Source organism: Ahaetulla prasina, chromosome 1 (genome assembly GCF_028640845.1).
Source record: "Ahaetulla prasina isolate Xishuangbanna chromosome 1, ASM2864084v1, whole genome shotgun sequence".
Classification (NCBI taxonomy): Eukaryota; Metazoa; Chordata; class Lepidosauria; order Squamata; family Colubridae; genus Ahaetulla; species Ahaetulla prasina.
Genome location: NC_080539.1, coordinates 332,003,276 through 332,015,731, shown reverse-complemented (window position 1 = coordinate 332,015,731; position 12,456 = coordinate 332,003,276). Strand labels below are relative to the sequence as shown.

General features: G+C 35.8%; 1 protein-coding gene across 2 annotated transcripts in view; it reads right to left on the bottom strand.

The window, feature by feature from the left end:
* Window positions 1-12,456, bottom strand: part of UNC79 (unc-79 homolog, NALCN channel complex subunit) — a 148,976-nt gene that overhangs the window by 133,347 nt on the left and 3,173 nt on the right. For both annotated transcript variants that reach the window (XM_058162614.1, XM_058162615.1), the window contains exon 2: window positions 10,237-10,357. In XM_058162614.1, the coding sequence (XP_058018597.1) occupies window positions 10,237-10,357 (121 nt within the window). The remainder of the gene's footprint in view (window positions 1-10,236; window positions 10,358-12,456) is intronic.

The following is a 12,456-nucleotide window of genomic DNA, read 5'->3' as shown; positions in this document are numbered from 1 at the left end:
CCTAATCAAATTATGCTAATTTTTTTAAATAACTGTTTAAAAACTGCTGTTAAGTAAGCAAACTACAAGGGCATAATATAACTAGTATAGCATTTTATAATCTGAGACTTGCAGTAAGAGTATAACAACAATCAGAAGGTAGTCTAAGTGGACACCCAATAAGTAAGTTTAGCACTATAATCTTAACCACGCTTTGGCTCTTACTGAAATCAGAAAAGCTAAAGATAATATCATGACTGTAAATGCTTTTCTACTTTATTATAAAATGATTTGTAAGGGTGAAGGTTCGTTCTCCGAACTTGTGGGTTGGTTTCCAAACATTTTGTTACCAGGCTAGTTAACATCTTCAGTGGAGTTTAAGGGATGTTACCTAGCCTGGTAATGAAATGTTTGGAAAATGAACCTTCACCCTCATCCTACACCCGAGCTACAGATATTCACCACTCTTGCAAAAATGATTTGTGTTAAAGAATTAAGTTATAAAAAGTGTATTTACATTGCACCAAACTACATATCCATTCATCTTTGTGTGATGAAAGAGAAACTATTTGAAAAATCACTTATCATTGCGACTATGGTTAATTTTCTACATACTGCAGAAATTAACTTTCCACTGATGGTTATTGAGAAGAGTGTTGAATAACATCTTAATATTTTAAAGTTCCTTCTTTTATTAGACTCAACGATTTGATTATTCAGAAGCAAAAATTCCCAAATGATATCTTCAAAGATAGCATTGGGAAAGTTACTCATAGCTCTAGGATATAGACAGCATATTATGGTGCTGTAATCTATAAATGTGCAAGTATTTTCAAGTGTGCCTTTTTTTTTTCATCCAGTGGTACAAAGCAACTTTCCCCAGTCTGGTGCCCTTAAGTTTAGTTAGCATTACAATACTCAGAATTCTCAGTTTGTCATTTGTTGGGAATTCTGGGGCCCACATAGTTGGTGTGGACCAAACTGAGGGGAACTGCTGTAGAGCAGGGGTCTCCAACCTTGGTCCCTTTAAGACTTGTGGACTTAAACTCCCAGAGTTCCTCAGCCAGCTTTGCTGGCTGAGGGACTCTGGGAGTTGAAGTCCACAAGTCTTAAAGGGACCAAGGTTGGAGACCCCTGCTGTAGAGAATGGACCCAGCCCCAAAACTTTAACCAGTGTATTCTCCAGTGTAGCTGGAGAATTATTTGGTCTAACATATTTAAATTCTAAAATATTTATTGTGCCTTGTATAACAGTTCACCTAAATTGGTTTCTAGTTAACTATTATTCAGTTGTCATGAAAGTAGTCAATAAAATATAACCAATAAGTCATCTAAATGCAACATATCCCTAAAAATTACCCTAGTAGCAATGCTAACTGTAATAAACAGAAATGTAGGGATAAAGATACCGACTTCTATTACATTAGACCATTAGCTTGTGTACCTCAAATTAATATAGAAGCCCAAAGGAGGGAGGGTTGTTTAATTGATCACTTGTGCTGTATCTTTCTACTTGCTTTCTTATTAGTTTTCATTCTGATTTTCACTAAATTATTCACTTTATTTGCAGCAATAATTAAATCATATTGAGCTTTAGTTTTCATATGTATTTATGCACCCAATGCCAATTTTTGACTCAAGGTTGTCCTCTTCAATATGGAACTGTTTTGTCCAGAGACTACATATCCCATCATGCAGTAATCCACCCTCATCCTGTCTGTTTCCTAAAAGTGTAATGAATTTTATTATTGAAATATCTCAGTGATAAAAACTATGTTTTGGCTTGTTTCCCACAATTCTTCTTCTCATATATTCTCTAAGGACAAGAGAACATAAAATTCAGGTCAAAAGCTTTTCTAGGTCAATACTTTTTCCATAACAAAACTTGTGCCAAATAAAAGTCCCATAGCAAATTATGAGGGCAATATCATGCTTTTATTCATATTATCTTTAAAAAAATATCCAAAGACATATGAAGAACATATAAAGCCATTCTGATCAAATAAGCACTTCATATCCTATCTTGTTCCTTTTACATCTGTGTTTACCAATACAACATTTTGTAAGGTAAAGGGAACAAACAATTGTCCTGACATTTCCTCAAACTCTCTCCTTTATTTCCCTTTCCACTAATGTTGTCAGCAATAATGTTGGTGGATTTGCAGGACACTCTCTGTCCTTTGCTTCTTTCCAATAAGAAACAAGGTTAAATGCTTTCTATATATGGAAGGAGCCTTTCAGTTTGTGCAAGACATTCTGCTTCTTTATCCTCTTCTATTGTTTTTCAGAACTAGTCCTTCCTTCATATGAATATTAATGAAGAGTTAACCATAATCTATTAGGTCTCATAGGATAAATTGCTTGGAAGGTATTCACAATACAGATTAGTTTCCATTCACAACTTTAAAAGGTTCTCTCTATTCCAGAAGGACTGAGATCTGAAGGAGATTTTGCTGATATAAGTGGAAGAGGCATATCTGAGTGGCTTTTCTTCCTACATGCTCACTTCCATAGATAGAACAGCTTTTTATGGGGATGAAAAATTTGGAATCTCATGCATTTCCTCCAGCAGAAGCATTTGAAAACTAAATTTCCACTTATGGGGCTACTGGCTCCACCTGGGTGTGTCATTTGTATCTTCAGATACTGCTATGGTACTGCTCAGAAAGTTTAAAGACAAAATTCAGTTTTAAGTTTCCCTAAAAGTAATTATTTAATTGTCAATAAGGGTTTTGTTTAATACAGACATCACCAAACAATACATTTGGTAATTGCCAAAAGTGTTGGGACTACTATTCCCATGCCAAGTGGGAACATTCAACGTATCTGGAGAATGTCAAATTGGGAACTGCTGCTTTAAGAGTTGCATGTAGGACAGTTCCTACAGTTGCATGTAAAGGACAACTGCATAAATGAGGCAACAATTATTGCTCTCCAGCAAGGCATCCCAGACTTAAGAAAAGTTTCAATCATTGATTCTCTACCTGTTATTAAGATTTCCAATACAATGGCTAGACTTGTTCTCCCACTATTCTAAATCCTGAGGGTACAGCCTTATATCTCCTTAACCAAAAGAGCGCTGCACTGCATGTTGGGATTTGTCACATACTTGGTTTCACATTTCCACGAACAACTTTTAGGTAAATAATGCTTCACCATGAATGGGGAGGTGTATAAAGTACCTCTTTTGGAATTGGCTTTGTTGTATTAGAAGATGGTCTTGTTTCTGCATGCTACAGATACAAATATACTCTTTCTCTGGGATTGCCAGGAAAGCAAAGGTGCTGTGCGGGTACATGCAACATTTCAGAATTACAGAATAACAGAGTTGGAATGGACCTTAGTGATCTTCTAGTCTAACCCCCTGTTAGGGCATGTCAAATTTTTCAACATTCGATTTCCAAACATTAGGGGTGCTCAAAAGTTGTGTCATGCCTTGGGGATTGTAAAGATATTTTGGTTACTTTAATATAATTTAGGTGTGCTTGGTAAGTAACTACATAAATATCATAACTTTTTAACTTTTTGTTTATGCAACCCCCAGGAGCAGATACCAAGGCAACGACATAAACTTTTCAAGGTACAGCTGCTGTAAATTATTTTAAAAGAGGTGACTTATATCTGCTTTAATATATTGCAAAGCATCTTTTTAAAGATTAGCACAGATCTGACACAAAGAATATAGTATATTCTCAATAAGCTCAAAAATTTCAATCCCAAAAGGAATATCAGTGTAGAACCTGTACATAATTCTGCCTTTCCAAAGGATGTATTTAGGATGTTGAAAGTGGCAAGAAGATGACAAGCAAGGGGGAAAAGCAGAACTGCTTAACTCGTTTTTTGTATCTGTCTTTACACAAAAGGAAAAAAAATGATCCAACCTATCAAAAACAGTACTGTAAAAAACAGATTAGGAATACAACTTAAAATAGGCAAGAAAATGGTAAGAGAGCACTTGTCCACCCTAGATGAGTTCAAATCATAAGAACCAGATGGATTACACCCCAAGGTTCTGAAGGAACTGGCAGACATGATCTCAGAACCACTGAACTATATCTTTCAAAGATCTTGGAGCACCAAGGAACTACCAGAGGACTGGAAAAGAGCTGACGTAGTTCCCATCTTCAAAAAAGGGGGGAAAATAGATCCAAGAAACTATCAGCCTGACCTCAATACCTGGGAAGATTCTGGAAAAGATGATCAACCAACAAATCTGTGAACACCTAGACGCCAACAAAGTCATAACCAAAAGCCAACATGGGTTTGTCAAAAAAAAATCATGCCAGACAAATTGTATTTACATTCTTTGACAAAGTGACAAAATTAGTGGACCAGAGAAATCCTGTGGATATAATTTACTTAGATTTCAGTAAAGCATTTGATAAAGTAGACCACACCCTACTACTTGATAAGTTAGACAAATGTGGGTTAGACAGCATCTCAATCAGATGGATTCATAGCTGACTGGTCAACTGTACTCAACATGTAGTCCTCAACAGAACTGCATCTCCATGCAGTGGGGTACCCTCAAGGCTCTGTTTTATACCAGTATTCTTTAACATCTCCATCAATGTTTTCGATGAGGGGATAGATTGGGAATTCATCAGATTTGCAGATGACACCATTGTTGGTGGAATAGCCAACACTTCAGAAGATAGACTTAAGTTACAGAAGATCTTGACAGACTTGAACATTGGATGCTATCTAACAAAATGAAATTCAATGGTGAAAAAAGTAAAGTTCTATATTTAGACAAGAAAAACCGAGTGCACAGTTATAGCATAGATGGTACCTGGCTCAATAACTGTGAGAGGATTCTTGGAGTCCTAGTGGACAATCACTTAAATATGAGCCAGCAGTGTACTGCAGGTACCAAAAAGCCAACATGGGTTTGTCAAAACAGATCATGCCAGACTAATCTTATTGCATTCTTTGACAAAGTGACAAAATTAGTAGACCAGAGGAATGCTGGATATAATTTACTTGGACTTCAGTAAAGCATTTGATAAAGTAGACCATAACCTACTACTTGATAAGTTAGACAAATGTGGGTTAGACAGCATCTCAATCAGATGGATTCATAGCTGACTGGTCAACTGTACTCAACATGTAGTCCTCAACAGAACTGCATCTCCATGCAGTGGGGTACCCTCAAGGCTCTGTTTTATACCAGTATTCTTTAACATCTCCATCAATGTTTTCGATGAGGGATAGATGGGAACTCATCAAATTTGCAGATGACACCAAGCTGGCAGGAATAGCCAACACTCCAGAAGATAGGCTCAAGTTACAGAAAGATCTTGACAGACTTGAACATTGGATGCTATCTAACAAAATGAAATTCAACAGTGAAAAAGTAAAGTTCTATATTTAGACAAGAAAAACCGAGTGCACAGTTATAGCATAGATGGTACCTGGCTCAATAACTGTGAGAGGATTCTTGGAGTCCTAGTGGACAATCACTTAAATATGAGCCAGCAGTGTACTGCAGGTACCAAAAAAGCCAACACAGTTGTAGGCTGTATTAACAGAGGGATAGAATCAAGATCACATGAAGTGCTAATACCATTTCATAATGCCTTGGTAAGGCCACACTTGGAATACTGCATCCAGTTTTGGTTGCCACAATTTAAAAACGATGTGGAGACTCTAGAAAGAGTGCAGAGATGACTAGGGGACTGGAGGCTAAAACATATAAAGGACACTTGCTGGAGTTGGGTATGTCTGTCTTAATGAAAAGAAGAATTAGGAGTGACATGATAAAAGTGTTCCAATATCTCAGGGGTTGCCACAAAGAAGAGGGAGTCAAGCTATTCTCCAAAGCACCTGAGGGTAGGACAAGAAGCAATGGGTGGAAACTAATCAAGGAGAGAAACAACCTAGAACTAAGGAGAAATTTCCTGACAGTTAGAACAATTAATCAGTGGAACAACTTGCCTCCAGAAGTTGTGAATGCTCCAACACTGAAAGTTTTTAAGAAGTGATTGGACAAAATAGTACAAGGTTTCCTGCCTGAGCAGGGTGTTGGCTAGAAAATCTCCAAGGTCCCTTCCAACTCTCATTCTATTCCGTTCCGTTCCATTCCGTTCCATTCCATTCCAGTTTCAAAGTGTCTACATTTCTCTAGGATCGTATGGGGAGGGGACAAAAAGGGACAGGGCTTTTGTATATTTAATGGCACCTATGTAAGAGACTTTTGAGTGGGAACAGTTTCCTTTGCTTCTGTGTAACAATAATTCTTCTAGCCTATCTTATCTGCCCTTTTGTATTTGGGCATCCTAAAGTGAAAACTGTAAGTCACTGTCACCATTTCAAAAATCATTCCTGAAGTTCAGCTTGCATTCACCAACTCTTTCTGACACAATGCCATTTTTTTAAAAAACCTGAATAATTTGGCTGTCTATGCAGAAGCTCTTAGAAAGTTATTTGGATTTTGGCTTATTTTTGAATAACAGAAATCTATTAGCAAGGAGCTTATTTATATGAGGTGAATTATTACATTTTTATAATCACAGTGGAAATTTGGGGTAAAACAGGTTGGAAATGAGCAATGCATGAAAATTAAATTCATGCTTAAATGCAGAGAAATGCTTTTGGCCAAAAACTTAAGGAGGAGCTCAATGAATCAATGTATTATGCGCTGTGCATGGTGATTGTTTTATGTGATGTTTTGTTTGTCAAAAAATTCAATGCAATTTCTTTCCATTTTCCCATCTTTCCAATTAAAACCAGAATAGCCCAATTCCCCTCCCCAAATTTGATACCCTCTCAAGATGTCTGTAAATCAAGGATCATGTTTTATCCTTGGGGTGACTACAAAGAAAGACATTTGAGGAGCAAATTGAAATGCAACCCAAATCATCCTTAATGAAAGTCAACAAAATATATTGGTTCCATTCAATCTTCATTTATAAATTAATTGAGTAAACTATGGCAAAACAGTTTGATTTTCAGTGTGCCACTTTTTGTATGAAACAATTGTTGCAGCAATTTCTTAACTGCAAAGAGAATCTTCAAATATAGCTGGGCTCCAGGTCTTGGATTCCATTGGTTTGGGATGATAAAGATCATCTCCTACATCTGGAGAAACACAGCTTTCTTACCTCTGGACTAGGTCTAAAGTAACTACAAGTATTTTGACAACATTATAGAGAGTATGGAAGATAACTTTGATGGAGATAATATATGCAGAAACCTTTGCCTAGACAACAGACCCTTCATATATCTATTGAGGTCATCTTCCATAATCTCTACCCATGTCCACAACACAGAAAATTCTGCAACATGCTTGTAAAGATTAGCAGCCAAATAAGGGCTCAGTGAAAAGGGATGTGTGTGTGTCTGTGTATACATATAAACAGTATAGTATACATAATACACATTCACATATATATAAAAGAAATTTCTGGATTGAAGTTTAGTTTTTATTTAACTTACAATATAAAGAATTTACTTTGCTGAATAGAGAATTCTCTCACTCTATAGTTGCATCAGCTCCCTGATTCTTCAGGCCTAAGATTATTTTTAGCTTTTTTTCTGAGACTTCAAGGTAGCTGTAGCCAACCACATTTGAAGATCACTAAATTGACCATTTTTCTGAAGTCATAATGAGCAACAGGATTTTGGTTTAAACTCATTTGAGCACATGGGAAGTTAAGACACATTAAGATAATAGAGCAGCATCTACTTTTTTCATATTATGCTGGTGGCATTGAATTCTTTACAGAAAATGTCTTCCTACATGACTACAAGTTTTGATGGAGAGAGGTTGACATTGCTAAGAACTGAAATGTGTGTTCTTTTCATCTGTCCCATTACTACTCATATTAACACTGACCATATATGAAAGAAATATATATATAAGAGAGTGGCTATGTTAGTGCAGTGTTTACTGCTTATTTCTTAACAAAACTAATCTTGTTATAATGTTCTATACCACTCCTTCTTTAGAAGTTCTAGGTGGATTATGCTGTGCAGCCATGCAATCTAAGGAAAGGATACACATGCTTTTAGAACTTGTAAGTGTTAAGTTTGCATAGTTCAGGAATCAAATCCAAATATTTCATTGTCCTAACTATCCTATGAAGTGAGTGGGACTGAGAGATTCTGATAACCCATATCACCCAAAAGGCTCCAATATCTAGTGAGAACTTGGATCTCAACTCTTCTTGGTCCACCACATTCTACTTCTCATCATTACTACTATATATCAGCTCTTAAAGGAAAATTGTGGTTTAAAGGAAAAAATATGTCTAAGATCAGAAAAAGAATTGCAATAAGTTTAGTTAGAGTTTCTGATCAAATAGTAAGAGATACTATGAGTGTTTGGTAATGTGGTCATTTAGATAAGTATGGATCTTCCTTCCATAAAATTTGTAACAAAATCTTGGCAACAGTTTTGAAGCATGATATCCTTTTCCAGAGGCTCAGTGAGCTCACTGAGTAATCAACCATGCAGTTCTACCATTCTATTTTATTTCTAATTTCCAAAGTAAATTTTTAGCTAAGACAATATTAAAAATTGGAAGAGGCCAGTGGTGAACCATTTCCAAAACTCCCTACTTGGATCAGCCAAAAAATTCCCAGATCAAGCTTGGCTCAAAGAACAGTTTGGGGTTATTTCAGAAATTTGTATTCCTAAACTTCAGCTCAAGTATATATCCCATCCAAAACATGCTTGTGAAAATAATTAATCAAGCTCTGGAAAAATGATTATTATATGATACATGCGTATTAATATTATCTTCTACATTGCACTATTTAGAATAGCAGAATTCACCTTGATTATGCCATAAATTCATGAGTACTGAGTCAATGGAGAGGCCACTGGGTTACTAATTGCTTGAAAAAAAATCTAACATTTTCCTCTACTTTTAACAACAATATGATCTGCAGCAATCAGAAGGCAAATCTTTTCACAAATAGTTGCCTATAATTTCAATAAATCAAGTTGTTATTAAAAGCTCTGGGGTAAATATATGTGGACAAAAATCTGACACCTTCAAAATAACATCATTACTAAGGAGAAGATAATTTGATCACAAGGATTATCTGCACTAGAGAATCTTTATAGGAAAATTCCTGTTCTATAGCTATGCAGCAAACAAGCTTCTTACTAATTTTATTGACTGCAGATGGGATTAAACCAAATCCTGAATGCAGGACAAACTTGAGACAGAGTCCAAATTTTAATTTCATTATCAAAAGTATCTAGAATCACTGAGACTACTATAAAACCAATCTTATAAAGATTACTGCTGTTTATAATATTTTCAGAATGAAGACTAATCAAACATTGAGGACATTTCTAATTATAATTTACTCACTTAGCCTTACAGGGCAATAATACTGTATAACTACTGTACTGTACATTCTCTAGCTTACAGAAGGCTGGATAATTAGGTTACTAAACCTCTGACTTTTCTAAAGCTGAGTATCAGTAGAATAAACACAAGCTTTTATTTGTGAGTTTAGAATTGGCTGTTGGGTAGCATGCAGTTAACCTTGACAAGCCATGGCCCAGTCTACAGAATGTAGAATAGTCTAATTTAAAAAAAACACCAAGGCATGTAAAATAGAACAAAATGCTACCATGTGCATGAGAAAGTTAACTTTTCTAACCTGTTGCCTTTCAGATGGATTACACTATATTTCCCAGATGTCTATGGAGATTCTCGGTCATTGAGGTCATAGTTGTCCCAAAAGTGTTTTCTTAAGAGGCAACTGGACTTTCTTGTTTTTCTTTGAAGACGTTTTGCTTCAAAGAAGTGAAGCGTCTTCAAAGAAAAAAAAAGTCCAGTTGCCTCTTGAAAAAGCACCTTTGAGATATATTTCCTAGAATTTCCAAGTAGCATAAATCTACACTAAATTTTTCTGACTTTTGTAGCCTAGCATAACCAGAGGACCGGTTTGAGAAGGCTGATGTACTTGATCACAGTTTAAATATTCCAGTACATTAATATCATCCTGAAAAATAGTGTGCCAGGAAAGACTGGTCTGGGCTATAGGGTTTCTCTCTGCTTACTTTAATTTTAGGACTTCTTTGAAGAAAAGTAAGAAAGAATTCAAACATCTCATTCCACGTCATTCTGCTGCATTTAAAGGCCCAGTCTAACCAGATTCTGCCATAGTTACTTAATTCAAGCTATGTTTCAATGAGTTTTGACCCTTCTGCAAAATGCCATACCATTTGTCAATAGGCTACTTGTATACATACAGTACTTATATTTTTCTTTGAGATCATAATTTAAAACTTACCTTAGTAATGTCTGAGAAAAGTACTTCAGAGTATTGGCAATGTCAGTTCCAGAGGGGACAGGATAAATGTTGTGAAGGACACGATTATGGTATTCTTGCAAGTATCGGATCTTGGAAGCAACTGGATTTTGTATTGCATGAAAGAAGAAAATGGGGAAAAATGCTTAGCTCAGTTCTCCATCTCAGAAAATAATATACTTTATTATATTCTGCCCACAACCCTTTGCTCACAAATTTGAGTCTCTAGCTGAATATGTCCAGCGAGTATAGCTGTAAAGCTAGTGAAGGAGAGCTTGCCTAGTTACAAGTTGATTAAGAAGAAAGAAGGCACCTGAAGAGGAGATGCAATCAAGGTATTTTGTAAACTAACCAATTGTCAAAAAAATAGCAGGTCTGGTTTAGAGTTTGATCTCTGCTTAAAACTCTTCTTGCATAGTAACTCAAATCCTTTTTCCACTAGGATTATTACTACTGGAGTACACACAATTTCAATTTACATAACACACTTAGCTACATTATTGCTTAGCATGATGTACAGACCCAATCAATAACAAGCATACTATTTAATTCTGCATCTTACAACTTACTTCTAGTAGCTTCATTTTTTAAGATCTTATATTTAATATGTTTAGCAGCTTCAGTTCTGATTACTATGGCAGTTATCTTTTTAAAACACTTAGTGATTGCAAGATTGTGGACAGTGAATCATGGAAAAATATGTCCTCAATATCGCCCTAACTCTGTGGTCTCTTCATTACTTTCTTCCTCTCCCATTTATTGGACTGTTCCTAATCATTGGAAATATAGAGAACAAATTAAAGGAACCATTATTAACATTTGTGTACCACTGATATAACATTCTCTGGTTCTTGGACCTTGTCCATTGAAATCGCAATCATCTAATCAACATGCAAACAAGCAGCATTACTGTGAAGCACAACCATAAGATTCGTCTGAATTGTTTTATTCAGTCTAATATAATATGAAAGGTACAGGAAAATATTCAAGCTGAAGTAAGAAAAAACAACCTGTAGATCAACTAAGAGGAGATAAAATGCATATGAAAGTGAGATGAGGCATATGGGAACCAAAGAAGGTAGCTCTTCTCTTCTACACGCCCATGTTTAGGTATCACCACATTTAGGCATCACCATGCATTACTGTCCGACTGACTGACTAAACAAAGAGAACTGATTCAAAACCCACAGAGCCAATGACAAACTTACCAAAATTTCCATGATTTTGCTCAGACAGGACAAATATGGTAGATTTGCTCTGCAATGCATTCAAATATATGATAAACGTTGGATGGCCTTAATTCAGCACAAGAATTCTCTACTATTGTCATACTCTAGCCATAACATGGTTTTGTTTAATTCTGTGTGTAAACTCAGCCATGTGGTATGCATTTCATCTTCTATAGCAGGAAAATTCAGTGCTCTGCAGCTCAGTTGGTGTTCCAGTCCCAGAATCATGTTATCAAATCAAAAGCAAAATTGTAGTTTTTGGTGGTACAATACTCTTCAATATTCTACGGTTTAATGCACATATTTCTGTGTGTTCTTAAATATTTAAAAGACCTGAATATTTAAACATGTTCATTCTGATGATATCATCACATCACCAGTCAAAGGCCCTGAATCCCCTGGAGGAAACTCAAACCTTCTTTTAAAAATTAGACATGCATGCCTAGAAGAAAAGAAATAGATTCTTACTGCAGATGTATAGGTTAGGAGCATGTTCATCTACTCAGGAAAAAAAATGAATGGTAAACTGAAAAAGTAAAATCTACCGGGAGGCAAAAATCAAGTTGGGGGAGCAACCTTACCAATATCTTTTTAGTTATTTATTTATTTATTTTGTCACACAGTATATATAAGCATAAGCATGAAATGACTATATAATATATAAGCATATATATAAGTATGAATATGTAATAACTATATTAATTGGATATAACGAAAGGAAACAAAAGGACAGGAACAGTAGGCACGCTTGTGCTCTTATGCACACCCCTTACAGACCTCTTAGAAATGGGGTGAGGTCAATAGTAGACAGTTTTTGGTTGAAGCTTTGGGGATTTTGGGAAGACACCACTGAGTCAGGTAGATTATTCCAAGCATTAACAACTCTGTTACTGAAGTCATATTTTCTGCAATCAAGATTGGAGCAGTTAACATTAAGCTTAAATCTATTGTGTGCTCGTGTATTGTTGCGGTT